The sequence below is a fragment of the Mastacembelus armatus genome, chromosome 4 (genome assembly GCF_900324485.2).
Source record: "Mastacembelus armatus chromosome 4, fMasArm1.2, whole genome shotgun sequence".
Lineage (NCBI taxonomy): Eukaryota > Metazoa > Chordata > Actinopteri > Synbranchiformes > Mastacembelidae > Mastacembelus > Mastacembelus armatus.
Genome location: NC_046636.1, coordinates 12,492,106 through 12,509,500, shown reverse-complemented (window position 1 = coordinate 12,509,500; position 17,395 = coordinate 12,492,106). Strand labels below are relative to the sequence as shown.

Sequence of the window (17,395 nt, the reverse complement as noted above, 5' to 3'; positions counted from 1 at the left end):
TGACAAAGTTCCTACATTCAAAGTTCCTACTCTAAGTCCTACACTCCTGCCCTTCCTCTTCTCTCTTTGCCTGTTTGTGTTCGTACATGCCTTCCCCCTCTCCTTCTTCAACCAAAGTAGTCCAATTTCCACTGGCACCCTGTAGGTCAACAGCACCGGTGGCGGTCATTGTTACCGATCTGGTATGGAAGTCAAATTTGTGATACGCATGTTTGATTTGGCTTAGATTTTACGTCGGATGCCCTTCCTGACACAACCCTCTGCATTTACCTGGACTTGGGACCGGCAAATGAAGACACTGGATTGGGCCCCCTTGTGGTTGCATTGAGGATGTGCAGCCACCAACTCAGCAAACTGTCTCTGTCCAGAAATGAAGCCAACTTATGAAGTGGGCTTTGTTCTAGAATTTATTCTCCTTTAGAGAGACATTGGAACTCTTTTTTGAAGACATGTTGTTGTACAGCCTTGATAATATCCGATTAAAGTGGAAATTCCTTGAGTAAGTGATTTCCTAGTTGAAAACCTCTGACACCTTTGAGCTCTGAGTGGATGCCCCAAGATTAGGATACATAAAGTTGTCACCTCAGGACAAACCTCAGGGTCCACATCTGGATGTTCAGGTTCAAAGTTATCAGCTTGACAAGTGGGTTCCTCTTTATGGTTTCGATAGACATGATGGTCCAGTCAGCCAGTTCAGATTTGCAGCAGCTACTGGTTGAGTCCCATAGTCAGCTGGGTTTTCCTTATTGTTGACATAATGCCATTATCTGGATGAGATGACTTTCTGGTTCGTGAGATCCTGTTTGCCACATATAATCTGCGTGTGGTGTTGTGAATGTATCCTAACACTATTTTGCTGTCCCCGTAGAATGTGAATGAGTGAATGTCATATCAATTTCATGTTTTATAAAGTCTGCCAGTTCAACAGCCAAAATCGCTGCACAAAGTTCATGTTGAGGGACTGTGTGCACTGGACGTGGAGCTAGATTGGATTTTCCCATAACAAATCCGGCATGACTGGCCCCTGTTGTACAGACTATTTTCAAGTAAGCTACAGCCCATGCCTGATGCATGTGGAAAAACACACAACTCCCTGTGCTGTGTCTGTGTAGCCAAAGAAACAGGGATGTCAGGTCTTGGGATATGGAGTGTCTCTAACTCCTTCATAGCATCTCTCCAGAATTTCCAGTGCTCCTGTTTTGATGCTGGAAGTGGGGCACCCTACTCACACTGCTCAACTGAGAGTTCTCTCATGTGTCTTCCTTCCACAGTGACTGGTGCGACAGACCCCAAGTGGTCATCCAGACTGTTAAGACTGTTAACGTAGACACCTTTAGTCAAAGGTTTCTCCTCTCTTGACACACAAAATGTAAAGTTGTCTGTTTCCAGATTCCAGGTGAAACTCCTTTAGAGAGCCAGTGATTCCACTCCCAAATCCAGGTCCCTTAAATCATTAGCTTGGTCTTCTGCAGGAAATGCTTGCATGACTTTGTTGCTTTTGAATGCAATTATATGCAGCCAAATGTTTGACTCAGCCAGCATCTCATGCGATGTTTGCAGGATGTTGACTGCTTCCATTTCACTTGGGAATGAGGCAAGCCCATCGTCCACATGGAAATTTTTTGTGATGAATATAGTAGTGTGAATATAGTAGCTTCTGCCCTAGAAGCTCACCTAAGGCAGTAGCTGGCTGGTGAGGGACTGTTGCCAAATATGTGTATTGTCATTGGAAACTCACTGGTTCCTGCAGGCCATTGTTTTCATACCACAGTAACCATAAATATTTTTTGAGCAGTAAAAGTTGTGCATCTGCTGTAACTGCAAGTGGTTCTTTGCAGAAGTGAATCAGAACTCCAACAAGTATTAAGATCACGTCCACTGAGAAGCATGTTGTACCAGCTCTTCTCGCCTTCCTTTAATGGTGAGGTTGGCTTTGCTTGTTTTTCATCGAACATTCTTTGCATTAAGATGAGAAAGAGAGGAGAGATGTTGTAAGGCTTGAGCGTGGTTATTGGGAAGTTGGTTCTGCGGTGACTTAAAAGGTAGGGGAGAAATCCAGGTGTTACTACTGTCTTTATACATTTGTTGTTGTAGTGTCTCCAAGAACTTCTCATCTTCCACTGACAAGCCTGCCTTTATCATCGTGTGTTCTCTGGAACACTTGGCTCTTAAGATCATTTGTTTCCATCTCCTGATGTCATATAAATCTCTGAAGACTTAAGTTCGGAGTATGACACCTAAGATTTTCTTTAACTTGGATGTTATCCAGGGATGGAACAAGAAGAGAAGGATGTTGGTCCTGTAAACATTCATCCTAGCTGGCATATGTGTTTCTCAAAGACATACTTTAACAATAACCCAACCAAGATCAAGGTGCTGAACACATGCTTGTTGTCCATTGTGCTGGTATTTCTGTCTCTGTTTCACTTTCTGTGTTCTAAGATTAGTAGCAATGGCACCAGTGACACAAGCGAAACTGGGGTCATTCTGGTCTTGGCTCCGTCACTGACAAAGTTGATTTGACACCATTGTCTTTCTTGAACCATGCAGTGGCTGTAATCCATCTATCTGGAAGGTTGTATGGGAGCTTAACCAATATAGGATTGACTCCATGTGCTGTGTCACGGTGTGAAAGACCTGGAAGATAGCTGTTCAACTTTGCTGCTTGCAGTTCCTGCAGAAGATCGCCACATTCTCTTCATTATTTTTTTACTTTATCTTGATTTTATTTGTGTTTTAATCAATAATGATTTTAAGGTTAAAACCACTTTGCCTCTGAAAAACACTTTGAACTCCCTTTGTATTTGAAATTTGCTATGTAAAGTTGTCATGTCTTACCTGTCAGGCTGTCAGTTTTTAAGGAACATATTTGAGTTTAAGACAATATAGACCTAGGACAAAATACACAGGGTATTGGCAGGAAAATTCCCAGGGTTTTGAAGTCATTTTGGATGTGGAGAGGGCAGGACCATCCAACTCTGCCTTCCCGCAAGCCCCATCCAGCAACCACTTGCCCAGTCTACAGTTTTATTGTGTATTCTGTTGCTTCGGAAAATAACACACACAGAGTGTTTTTCCCCAACCGTGCCCAGATATTAGACACTCTTGAAAGACATACAGTATATTATTTTTTATTTTCTATTTACATCCAATTTGTTATATAAATATAATACAATATTTTCTGAAAAGCTGTCATGTTAAGAAGTGAAACACAAGCTGGGCAGGGAGTGGATACAGTTTGGTGACTGGTTTTGCTGGAAAATCAACTATGTACATGAGGACATGGTAGATTGTACGAACATTGTGAAATTCGTAAAGACAATGGGCAGTAAGATGGTGTTTATAGCCTTGTCAAGACAAAGGCTGACAACTAAACTCAATGAAAAAATGGCTACATGGTGAGGTATACACTATTCAGGATGTAAATAGTTCTTGTTAGGATGCCACAGTAGCTGACATTTCAAAACAACTCTTAAAGCTCATTCAGGAATTAAACATATCTGTTTCCTCTAGAATTAGGTATATTTGGAGACTTAAGTGGTTAAAACTGACAGCTTCAGCCCTCAATCTGGACTAAACATAGACAAAGTGAAACCAGGTGAGAGCACCTCAGCATGGACAGACAATCTGTTTAGTCTCTGACTTTGCTTTAATTAATTTAGACCAGAGTCAACATTCTGGTCTAACCTAGCCTTTGTTAGATTCTAAACACAGGTTTGAGCTGCTAGTGATGGGGGGTCAAAAAGGGTGGGTGGAGACAACAGAAACATGAAAGATTGGATAGTAGGAGAGTAGATGACAGGGTCATATACATACAGAGAAGGCAATGTACAAGTAAAACTGATGCTTGTCTGATGAAACTAAATAGTTTTGAGGTCCATAAACTGTCTGACCACCGTAACTTTAGCATTTAAACTTTAAACTGTAGCATTTTTATTTAAATAAATCTTTTTCTGTTTGAGTTATTGGTACAAAATATCTGCATTTCCTGCTGTCCAGTATTACTCAAGATTAAATATGGTTGTGTGTACAGGAATAGCTGGTTTTTGTGTCCACAGAAGTGGGACCTTCCTATCTGCAGGCCATGATGCTCTGCTCAGGCATTGTTGATGATTATGAGAGCAGGGCTAGCTATCTGCTGACTTGTCTCACACATGGCATCTTGATCAGCCGGCTTGGCGAAGACTCGTAGCGTATTAAGATTGTAGACCCCTGGTTTGAGAAAACAGGCTTGCAGTGTCAAAGACAGCATCTCCTGAGGCTTCAGCTGCAACTTGTATTGGGTCTGACCAACCCAGGTAAATGAGGTGTGGACCTCCAGAAACACTGGACTGAAAAAGGAATGAATGGATATCTTAGACATTTTAGAAAAATAAAGTTATATTTAATCTGACATCAAATACATTTGCAAGAAAAAGTAATGGTGCTGTTTGCAATGTCCTAGTTTTCTGCATAAACTGGTCATGAAATGTGATCTGATCTTTACCAAAGTCACATATATCAACAAACAAAATAATTCTAAGCTGCTATACTAAAACACCATAAGTCATGCTCTTTCATGTCATTCTTCAACACAGCCATAAAAAATATAAAGTCATGGTGGAAGAAGTAATGGCAACAATGTTTTAATAACTAGGTGAACCAAGCTGCTATGAATAAGACCTACACAACATTCAGGAGCATTTTGGACCATTCTTCCTTACAAAACTGCTTCAGCTCAGCCCCAATCTTAGGGTCTCTGGTGTCATTCCACACCATCTCTATTGGGTTGAGTTCAATGTGTCAATGGCCAATCCAAAAAAGCAGATTTTGTGTCTGTGAAGCCATTCTATAGTAGAGTTACTTTGATGCCATATGTAGTGCTGTGCCATGAAAGATCATGACTGTTTATGATCTCAGAAATATTGTAATGTCATTACTTAGTCCTGTAAGTCAAAAAGTCTATAATATATAATAGTACTTAAGTCTATAAAATAAAAAAAAGGTAAATGTAAAGAAAGGGAAAGCAGTCAGTCAGACAATTCACAATGTACTGCATAACTATGCATTTTTATACTGAACCCCTATCTCTTTCAGTGGAATTGTGTTAGAAAGGATACCATTGTACATACAATAGACCATGCATAATACTTACCTAACGCTTTTGTGTCGCAAGTCAATGATGACATCCACATGAGCCAAGGAGCAGTTGGACAGTGTCAGAGTTACTGGGACCACACAGAGACTAGAGACAGACAAAATCATCTTCACTAATCAGTGCCTTTTAGAGGATAATCTGGATAGCTTTACTGTATTAAACCAAATATGCTGAAAGATTTTTGCTAAGTCACTTAAATCTTTATTTTAATGCAAGTCAGTATATACAACAGAGGGGTTTATAATCTTTTAAATGTATGTCCTGGATCAGCTGCAGTACATGTGAGCACTGATAAAGACAGCAAAGATACACACTGACTTATGTGGACCCAAAGAGGCTAGACTGTCATTAATGTTCAGAGTCCCATGACAGGACCAAACTCCAACCCTAACTTATAATAAAGTGCAGATCCAACAGTTGCATAGGCACCACAACAGAATGTGGGCAAAATGCCAGCCATCCTGTTGGCTTAAACCTGTGTTAAGGTTATTATTGGTTGTTGGCATGACTGTCAGCATTATCACTGTTGAGTCACACTGGCTGTGATAATTCCTTGAATACCTAGACATACAATACTAACTTTTTTCACTATTCTACTAATGTAACAGTTACTTTACCTTAAGTGTCACTCTGCAATGGTAACTGGCCAGTTTCACTGCGACTGTTCATAATTTCTATTGCAGCACAGCACGTGTTATACTATGATGTCTCTAGGTGGCATATACTGACAGACACACCATTCTGTGCATGCACAAAGCATAGCAGTCGATATTATAAAGAATGTATACTTAGAAACGGAAGTAAAGAGTAAGCCCTGTGTTCAGGGTTTGCTGTAAATTGTAATTATTGTGCTTATACCTTACCCTCTTTCCTAAAACATTGCCGTACAACTAAACTACAAAGTGCAGATGTACTTTGTAAGGAATGCATTTGATTATATATAGGGCATTTCCTGAAGAAAATCTGCATGATTGCTGAAAGCACGCTGTTATTGTTATACCCACATGATGGCACTGTAGGGATCATTTTACAGTATTTGAAGCACGTCATCATGACATAGCTTTAAAACTCATATATAGTTATATAGTTGTTGCATGGTGGGGAAGTTTAATGCATGCCTTCACCAAGCTCAGAGTGCAGTTATTTTTTCACCAGATAACATGTTGATGTTCGCTGAAATGAAGGGCTGTTATCAGCTCTAAAGCTTGTAATAATTGTAAAGCAAGATAAACAAGCTAAACCTGTCCACAGCAAGGAAACAGAAAACAAAGAAGCAGAATTCAAAAATTTAAACAGAGATATCCATTGGACTCTAACCCAGGTCGCCTGCATCAGAGGCATGCGCTCTACCAATGTGTCACGCCAAGTGAGCTGAGAACTCAGCTATTTACACCGCATAAAAAGAAAGACACGCTTTACATAGCAACAACGCTCTTTGCGAATGTGCCACAGATTCGCAATTCCCTCAAAAAAACACTCATTCTATGAGAAAAATTCTTTGACAACTAGATTCCTAACATCTTGTACAACACCATGCGCAGTTTGTCCAGATTGGAGTGAAAATGACGCAGTGAGAGCAGGTTAGACTGACAGCCTCAGACACAAGCTGCTAAAAACAAATTCTATTGGAGTCAATGGGGCAGAAACGCGACTTGCCTGTCAATTAAGGTTCAGATGGCAAAAACCCTTGTGGATTATATGTCTTCACGAAGCAGGACAAGAGGCATGTGGGAACTTCTGAGGTTAGTTTTGCGCTTGTAGAATTAAAACTGAAGCCATGAGAGCAATTGAGATTTTTTTTCTGCTTGGAAAAACAGGCTGTTCTCCACTCTAGCTGTTCACGTCACACGCTGTTAAACTGAAAAACGCTGTGACAACTCTCATTTTAGACTTAAATTAATAAAAAAACTATAAAAGGTATAACACCACGGAGCACAATTCTGACAGATTAAAGATACTGATGCATTTTACAGTTTAAACAGAGTCTCTAGCTGCAAGCAATTTATGTTAATTTTACTAAGGTTTCGTATTTAAATATTTGACATATAATGCGGCAATATTAATTCACATCAGACTCAGTACTTCCACTGTGCTAGATGGGTTTGTTGTCATTTAACAGAATAACAATAAACAACTCCACAATTTTGAAAAAAAAAAAAAAAAACCCCTCTCAAAATCTGATATGACATACAAAATACTGGAGAATTGAAGATGGAGTAGTGAAATATCAAAAACCTGGAACTACTACTTCATCTACCCCATGCCAGTCTTCCTTTTCCTTTCGGCTGCTCTCTTCAGGGGTCACCACAACGAATCATCCACCTCTGTATCCTCCTCACCCACACCAACTATCCTCATGTCCTCCTTCACTACATCCAAGAATCTCCTCTTTGAATCTTCCTCTAGGCCTCCTTCCCGGTAGCTCTAACCTCAACATCCTTTTACCAATATATTCACTATCCCTCCTCTGAACATGGCCAAACCATCTCAATCTGGCTTCCCTGGCTTTTTCTCCAAAACATCTAACATGAGCTGTCCCCTCTGATGTACTCATTCCTGATCCTATCTATCCTCGTCACTCCCAGAGAGAACCTCAACATCTTCAGCTCTGCTACCTCCAGCTCTGCCTCCTGTCTTTTTCTCAGTGCCACTGTCTCTAAACCAGACAACATTGCTGGTCTCACCACTGTCTTGTACACCTTTTCTTTCATTCTTGCTGACACTCTTTTGTCACATCACACCTGAAACTTTCTTCCACCCAGATGACAATGTCATCTGCAAACATCATGGTCCACTGAGATTCCTGTCTAACCTCATCTGTCAGCCTGTCCATCACCACAGCAAACAAGAAGGGGCTCAAAGCCAATTCTTGGTGCAGTCCAAGTTCCACCTTGAACTCCTCTGTCACCCCTACAGCACACCTCAGCACTGTCTTACAGCTCTCATACATGTCCTGCACCACTTGAACATACTTCTCTGCCACTCCAGACTTCCTCATACAAAAAGACAGCTCCTCTCTCGGCACCCTGTCATACTCCTTTTCCAAATCTATAAAGACACAATGCAGCTCCTTCTGGCCTTCTCTGTACTTCTCCATCAGCATTCTCAAAGCAAATATTGCATCTGTGGTACTCTTTCTTGGCATGAAACCATACTGCTGCTCACAAATGCTCACTTCTGACCTCAGGTTAGCCTCTACTACGCCTTCCCATAACTTCATTGTGTGAGTCATCAGGTTTATTGCTCTGTAGTTTCCACAACTCTGCATGTCTCCCTTGTTCTTAAAAGTGGGCACCAGTACACTTCTCCTCCATTCCTCAGACATCCTCTCACTCTTCAAGATCTTGTTAAGTAGCACAGTCAAAAACTGTACTGCCACCTCTCAAACACTTCCATACCTCCACAGGTATGTTGTCAGGACCAACTGCCTTTCCACTCTTCATCCTCTTCACCGCCTTCCTCACTTCATCCTTACTGATCTTTGCTACTTCCTGCTTCACAACAGTCACCTCTTCTACCCTGTGCTCTCTAACATTTTCCTCATTCATCAACTCTTCAAAATATTCCTCCCATCTGTCCATCACACTTGTGGCACCTGTCAACACATTTCCATCCCTGTCCTTGATCACCCTAACTTGCTACACATCCTTCCCATCTCTGTCTCTCTGCCTCGCCAACCTGTACAAATCCACCATAGTGTCCAACCTATCATACAAATCCTCATACGCCCTATGTTTGGCCTTTGCCACCTCTTCCTTCACCTTACGCTGCATCTCCCTGTACTCCTGTCTGTTATCTTCTGTCCTCTCAGTGTCCCACTTTTTCTTAACTAACCTTTTTAACACACTCCTGAACTTCCTCATTCCACCATCAAGTCTCCTTTTCTGCTTTCCTCTTTCCAGATGACACACCAATGCAAGTCTACCCCATTGGAATCGACCCACTTACAAGACAGAACCCTTTAGCATCTCACAAGCTCATTCTCATTCACTGGTCTTTTCGACCTCCACTAGCTAAAACTACAGTCCGATATGATGCAAAATGGTGCAAATCCATCCAATCTCCACAGTAACATCCATCAGTACCACATCACTGGAGACACCTAAAACTCAGTCAATTAAATTTGCCCTTCTGAACTCCAGGTCTGTACTCAACAAGGCCCATGATTTAAATTTTCATTACTCGTAAACTCGACTTTTTATTCATTACTGAGACTTGGCTTAATCTTGGTGATTTGACCTCTGTCCACCATTCTGCAGCTTCCTCAACTCTCCAAGGTCAACTGGCTGTGGCCTAGCCACCTTACTCAGGGACTGTTTTAACCCTCGAGGCACCTTGGGGACCAAATGTGTACATTTTGCTTTTTTTTTTTTGATTCTCAATATATCGGTCAGTTCAAATGCTAATTGTATGAAACTTGGCCAGGATCTGTTTTTTATTATTTTTAATATCCCATTACTCCCTCTATTGCAAGGTGTATAGAAGAGGAGATTTGCATATATGCCTACACTCTTTGCACTCTTTTACCACAAAAAAATGACCTTGGTGTGTTGGGATTGATATAAAAGAGTGGTGTGAACATAGTTGAGAATATATTTTGTCTGTGTGTGTATGTGAAATTCGAGTCATCAATGGCCAAGTGGACTCTTAATAAGTGTGATGTGAATGTGGTTGAGAATATACTTTGTGTGTGAGTGTGCGCATGCATGTGTGTGCATGTGTGTGTGAATGCTTGTGTGTGTGTGAACTTCAAGTTATCAAAGGCCAAATGGGCTCTGTTTATGTCTTTTCTTGATGAAGAGAGATCCTCCTCTCTTTTATTGGATGTGTGGTATAGCATGTCTATGCAGATGCATCTTTGAAGTGAAAAGTTTTTTTGAATGAACCTCCATTGGGCCTGGAAAATCAGTGTAATATAATAACCTTATCCTAAATATTCCACTTTGTACCGCCTTTTTGGAAAAAATTGCATATTTTGTTTTTTCCATTAAAAAAAAAGAATCAGGAGTTCTTGTGACAAAAAGGGCCTAAAAACATAAAAATATTAAAAAATTTTATATTTATGGATCTATGGTTAGGTCTGAATATTTGATGCAATGAAAGTGAAAAAAAAAAAAAGATTTTTATTACACTTTTATGAAAGCGACCGTTTTGTTACATGAGGGTAAAAAGTGTAACTTAATTTTTAAGGTGCCTCAAGGGTTAAATGGGATCCTACCAAATGGTCTGAGTTGCAACTTATAAAAAAAATCGACCTTCCAAAACCCATTGTACGTGCACTTGTTTATATACCACCCAAATCAAACCCTAATTTTACGCAAGAATTTTCTGATTTACTCTTATGTGTTCTCATAATGATAGAGCCCTAGTCTTAGGTGATTTTAATATTCATGCCCCTCTAAACCCATGGTTAACCAGTTTTTAGCTACATTAGACGCTTTTAACTTTACCCATCTCATACCTGGCCCAACTCACCAAAGTCATCTGTTTACTGTTTCAGTTCTTGAGATTTTATGATTTTTATTTTGTTTTTTGAGTCTCTTTTATCCTGCCTAACCCCAGTGCCACCCCAGCCAATCCACCATGCTCACTCATGTCACTCAAACACATCTGTAAGGGTCTAGTTTTATTTACACTCATAACAAAATGCTGTGGTTTTGTAAAATAAAGAAAGCAGACAAGGGTGCACTCTCTGTCTCCTTTGTCTCTGTCACTGTTGTTATGACCCCCACCTTGCTTTTTCTGTTCTTTTGCAGGTGGTGAAGGTGGGTGTGACTGAGTGAGTTGCTTGTCATTAGTGGAGAAGGCACACCTGGGTCCTGTGAAACTCAGCCCTTGGTCCTCCTCTCCCAGAATGCACCCACCTGGTGTTTTGGCAATGGGGTTTGATTCTTTTGGCCCTATTCAAGCCTTAGTTTATTTTGAGTAATCTTTTGTTAAGAATAAACATATTAATTGGCTTTCTGTGTGCATCTCCCTTTGTTGGGTCATGGCTGTGCGGCTCGGTTCGTGACAATGTCACTTGTCGAGAAATGGCATAAAACGTCAAGCTTCATCATAGAATTTACTTACTTTTTCTGCGCATTTGGATGATGGCACGCTAAATGAGTGAATAAGCACTTTGGATGGTTCTGGACAATGACGAAGAGTTTACTATCTCGTCAGAGGAAGAATGCATTTTGAAGAGCGACTGGACCCAGCGGAGGATATAATTCCAGACGAGTAATTCCCTCTCAGCCACATTCCAGACTGAAAGGCTCATTATGCGACTCATTATGCAGGTCTTTGTCTTCTCAGGTGAATCACATGATTATTCATGATAATGCACGCCTTCATGTATATGCCCTAAAATCTAATCATTGTTTTGTTTTCTGTGAATGAGTGAACAACATGATTATCACATCATTTTGAAGCAAAAACTCCAGTTCTCAAAAGTCTTGTGAACCAGTGTTCTGTATGTGTTTTATGGCCTTATTTATATATTATATATTATATATATTATATATTATTTATTTATAAATTTTAGGTTTTCACTAACCATGCATAAACGTTTTTTCTAAAACACAATCATGTATAAATATGCTGCTCTGATATTATTGTTGCCCAGTTTGTACTGATTACAGTTGTGGGAATGCAGACACACTCTGTGACTAGTATGCAGCATAGTGTGTAAAGTGTACTCCTGTATGTTTTAGACACGTGACAGGGTCACCGCTCTTCACTATGAGGGGAGACAAAAGGGAATAACAACACCATATAAGGTAATGGTCCGAATTCCTTTTGTGGAAAAGTCCTGCCATGTAGGGCGGTGACCAAGTTACAAGGTATATACATTCTATAGATTTCGCCTAGAGCTCAGATCTCTCCGTGCGTCCCATGAGGGTTGATCTCCAGAGCGCTCTGTATAGTTTGAATAAAACCTATAATCAGCTGAACCACCCCAGCCGCCTCTGTGTACTTCCTCATCAACGGACCTGTGTAAAACGTGAGTATTCAACACAGTGTTATCAGACTTTGGCCATTAATGTTTAAAAGCGACTGAAAAACATACAAATGTCAGGGCATGTCAAAACTTGTCCAGTGCCCCAAAACACCTTTAGACCCCAGAGGGTTAACTCCCTGTGCTCTGAAATTCAAAACTCTGGCACCCTTAAAACACAGGAGATGTAAAGTTAAATGACTATTGATGTTCTGAGACAGGTCTGTAGGAAAGCAGAAAGAAAATGGAAAAAAGATAAATTACAGGTGTCACATGATATGTTTAAAGCTTCCTTAAAGAGCTATACAATTCTTTTTTACTTTTATATCCTCCAGCTTTGCACTTTGACTTTGATGACTCAACCACAACATCTTATTACAGAGACTGGAGCATGTGATTGGTATCAGAGGAACAGCAAAGTGGTTCCAATCCTATTTATCGGACAGATTCCAGTTTGTTCATGTCCATGATGAACCTTCCACACGAAGAAAAGTTAGTTATGGAGTTCCACAAGGTTCTGTGCTAGGACCGATTCTGTTCTCCCTGTACATGCTTCCTTTAGGATATATCATTAGGAAGCACTCTATTAATTACCACTGCTATGCGGATGACACTCAGTTATATCTATCTATTAAACCTGTTAACACAAACCAGTTAACCAGACTTCAAGCCTGTCTAACTGACATAAAGGCTTGGATGACCAGTAACTTTTTACTTTTAAACTCGGAGAAAACAGAAGTCATTATATTTGGGCCTAAAAATCTCAGAAATAACTTTTCTAAAATTATAGCTACTCTAGATGGCATAGCCCTGGCCTCCAGCACTACTGTAAAAACCTTGGAGTTATTTTTGACCAGGACATGTCCTTTAACTCACACATAAAACAAATTTCTAGAACTGCATTCTTTCACCTGTGCAACATTTCCAAAATTAGGAACATCCTGTCTCAAAATGATGCAGAAAAACTAGTCCATGCATTTGTTTCCTCAAGGCTAGATTACTGTAACTCATTACTATCTGGATGTCCTAATATCTTAATAAAAAGCCTCCAATTAATCCAGAATGCCGCAGCCAGAGTCCTGACAGGAACTAGCAAGAGAGATCATATTTCTCCTATATTGGCTTCTCTTCATTGGCTCCCTGTAAAATATAGAATAGAATTTAAAATCCTTCTTCTCACATACAAATCCCTCCATAATCAAGCTCCTTCATACCTTAAAGACCTCATAGTACCATATTATCCCAATAGACCACTTCGCTCTCAGAGTGCAGGCCTACTTGTGGTTCCCAGAGTTCTCAAAAGCAGAATGGGAGGCAGAGCCTTTAGCTATCAAGCTCCTCTCCTGTGGAACCAGCTCTCAGCCTGGGTTCAGGAGGCAGACACTCTCTGTACTTTTAAGGCTAGACTTAAAACCTTCCTCTTTGACAAAGCATATAGTTAGGGCTGGCTTCAGGCAACCCTGAACCATCCCTTAGTTAGTTATGCTGCTATAGGCCTAGACTGCCCGAGGACCATCGGTGCACTGAGCTCCCCTACCCTAACCCCCCCCCCCCCCCCCCCCCCTCTTCTCTCCCACCTCATGTATATTCCACCATTGAATGTTACTAACCTTGTGCTCTCTCTCTCCCCTAGTTTGTGCTCTCTCCCTCCCCCTCTCTCTCTCTCTCTGTACCTTCTGCAGGTGTCCCTGGTCCTGGGGTCCTGGAGCTGTTTATCGCTGATGTGCAGTTACTGGCCCCACCAACTTGCAGTGTCTATTTGTTGTTTATTGTTGCTGTTCTTTTCTCTCTGCTCTATCCACTCACCCCAACCGGTTGAGGCAGATGGCCGCCCAAACTGAGCCCGGTTCTGCTGGAGGTTTTTTTCTTCCGTTAAAGGGAGTTTTTTCCTCTCCACTGTCGCCAAGTGCTTGCTCATAAGGGAATTGTTGGGTTTTTAGTTTTAGTTTTTGTAAAGTGCCTTGAGATGATTTGTATTGTGATTTGGCGCTATACAAATAAAATTGAATTGAATTGAATTGAACAAAATCCTCAGACGTTTAAACACTTCATTACAAACAAAAATTGCGAACATTAGAGCACAAAATTCTCCCCCGGGCTTTGACCCCAATGAAAAATTCAGTGCAATCTGCCAATCTGCCAGTGACACTGTCTCAACTGTCTTTGGTGGTCACGAACTTGAAAGCCACGTTTCCTCCTGGACATTTTACCTGCACAGCTTTTCAAAGATGTTTTTACTTCTATTTATCCCTTTGTTTCAGCAATTATGAATTCTTCATTGTCAACTGGCATCATTCCAGAATGTTTTAAAGAAGATACTGTGCACCCTCTGCTCAAAAAGCCCAATCTGGACCCTGAGGAAATGTCAAATTACAGGCCTATATCCCAACTACCTTTCATCTCAAAGAAAAGTGTTCTTACAGATCTCATCTCTTGATAATGAGTTCAATATCCTGGATAAATTTCAGTCAGGCTTACGCACTCATTATGGCACAGAATTTTATTTGGTCTAAAATGTTGACAGCCTAACAAGAGCTCTAGGTCCTCTCTCTGAGTATTTGCACAACTCAGTTAAGAATATTAGTATTTATATACAGAATTGATTATACGATTTTATTGTTTTTAAAGCTCTTAATGGCTTGGGCCCACAATTCATTACAGATTTGTTGACCCCATACTCAGCTTCTCGGTCCCCCTTTGTCCCCTCCTGTCATCTGTTGTCAGTTCCCTGGTCTCTTTTTTTTTCCTTGTGTTTATAACCTAAGAAAACAAAAGATTATGCCTTACTAATCTTTCTGAATTCCTTGTGTTTCCCCCCTTCTATGAAATATGTGGAAAACAAGTTTTACAGTAGTAAAAATTTTGCCAGAATCATTTGTCTTTTAGTTTTTTGTCATCTTTCAGCCATAAAAGTGCACCAGCATACCATTTTGCAGTAATATGACTTTTTTTCCCCCATGCAATGTAAACATGGGGCCCGGCCAGGCTACCCCTCCAGTGGGTTCACCACCCGCAGGAGGATCCATAAGGGGCAAGGAGAGGTTGGACTCTGTTCTATTCTGGAGTTGCCTGTGGTGAGAGGCAGCGGGCTGGTGTGGGCCTGCTTATAGCTCCCCAGCTCAGCCGCCAGGTGTCAACGCTCAGTGGGCAGTGACAGTGAAAACTTTGTGGTCGTGTCATCTGACCTTCGACTGTATGTCTTGGATACTCCAGTGAAGAGATGGGCAGAGCTGTCAACTGATCACCACCTGGTGGTGAGTTGGATCCGCTAGCGGAGGAGGAAGCGGGACCAACTCTGCAGACCAAGTGTGCTGTGACCTGGGCAGCGGCAGAGGCAAAAACTGAGGAAGACTATTGGTCGCCCCGAGGAAATTTGGGCAAACCATCCGACGCCTCAGGAGGGGGAAGCAGTTCTCTGCCAACACTGTATACAGTGGAGGTGTGGAGTCGCTGACCTCGACTGGGGATATTGTTGGACGGTGGAAGGAATACTTCAAGGATCTCCTCAAGCCTGCTGACGCATCTTTCACGGAGGAAGCAGAGGCTGAGGAGTCGGAGGCTGATCTGCCTGGATTAGCAGAGCGTGGTGGTGGTCTCTCTTTTTAACCCTCTGGGGTCTGAGGGGGTTTTGGGGGCCTGGACAAATTTTGACATGTCCTGACATTTGTGCTTTTTTCAGTGTCTTTTAAACATATTAATGTCTAAAGTCTAATAACACTGTAATCAGCACAAAACTGGCTACAATAATATGTGAGCAGCAAGTTTATACAGTGGGTACGGAAAGTATTCAGACCCCTTTAAATTTTTCACTCTTTGTTTCATTGTAGCCATTTGCCAAAAGTTCATTTTATTTCTCATTAATGTACACTCAGCACCCCATCTTGACAGAAAAAACAGAAATGTAGAAATTTTACAAATTTATTAAAAAAGAAAAACTGAAATATCACATGGTCATAAGTATTCAGACCCTTTGCAGTGACACTCATATTTAACTCACATGCTGTCCATGTCTTCTGATCCTCCTTGAGATGGTTCTGCTCCTTCATTGGAGTCCAGCTGTGTTTAATTAAACTGATTGGACTTGATTAGGAAAGGCACACACCTGTCTATATAAGACCTTACAGCTCACAGTGCATGTCAGAGCAAATGAGAATCATGAGGTCGAAGGAACTGCCCAAGGAGCTCAGAGACAGAATTGTGGCAAGGCACAGATCTGGCCAAGGTTACAAAAGAATTTCTGCAGCACTCAAGGTTCCTAAGAACAGAGTCGTGGGAGAAGAGCCTTGGTGAGAGAGGTAAAGAAGAACCCAAAGATCACTGTGGCTGAGCTCCAGAGATGCAGTAGGGAGATGGGAGAAAGTTCCACAAAGTCAACTATCACTGCAGCCCTCCACCAGTCGGGGCTTTATGGCAGAGTGGCCCGACGGAAGCCTCTCCTCAGTGCAAGACACATGAAAGCCCACATAGAGTTTGCCAAAAAACACATGAAGGACTCCCAGACTATGAGAAATAAGATTCTCTGGTCTGATGAGACCAAGATTGAACTTTTTGGCGTTAATTCTAAGCGGTATGTGTGGAGAAAACCAGGCACTGCTCATCACCTGCCCAATACAATCCCTACAGTGAAACATAGTGGTGGGAGCATCATGTTGTGGGGGTGTTTTTCAGCTGCAGGGACAGGACAACTGGTTGCAATTGAAGGAAAGATGAATGTGGCCAAGTACAGAGATATCCTGGAAGAAAACCTCTTCCAGAGTGCTCAGGACCTCAGACTGGGCCGAAGGTTCACCTTTCAACAGGACAATGACCCTAAGCACACAGATAAAATAACAAAGGAGTGGCTTCGGAACAACTCTGTGACCGTTCTTGACTGGCCCAGCCAGAGCCCTGACCTAAACCCAATTGAGCATCTCTGGAGAGACCTGAAAATGGCTGTCCACCAACGTTCACCATCCAACCTGACAGAACTGGAGAGGATCTGCAAGGAAGAATGGCAGAGGATCCCCAAATCCAGGTGTGAAAAACTTGTTGCATCATTCCCAAGAAGACTCATGGCTGTACTAGCTCAAAAGGGTGCTTCTACTCAATACTGAGCACAGGGTCTGAATACTTATGACCATGTGATATTTCAGTTTTTCTTTTTTAATAAATTTGCAAAAATGTCTACATTTCTGCTTTTTTCTGTCAAGATGGAGTGCTGAGTGTACATTAATGAGAAATAAAATGAACTTTTTTGATTTTGGCAAATGGCTGCAATGACACAAAGAGTGAAGAATTTA

The 17,395-nt window shown here is 41.3% G+C and overlaps 1 protein-coding gene across 1 annotated transcript in view; it reads right to left on the bottom strand.

Moving 5' to 3' along the window:
- Nucleotides 1-3,115: 3,115 nt before the first annotated feature.
- Nucleotides 3,116-17,395, bottom strand: part of trappc8 (trafficking protein particle complex subunit 8) — a 61,939-nt gene continuing 47,659 nt past the window's right edge. The window contains exons 28-29 of the mRNA XM_026322957.1: nucleotides 5,135-5,224; nucleotides 3,116-4,331 (exon numbers count right to left, since the gene is read on the bottom strand). Of these exons, the coding sequence (XP_026178742.1) occupies nucleotides 4,097-4,331; nucleotides 5,135-5,224 (325 nt within the window). The 3' untranslated portion in view covers nucleotides 3,116-4,096. The remainder of the gene's footprint in view (nucleotides 4,332-5,134; nucleotides 5,225-17,395) is intronic.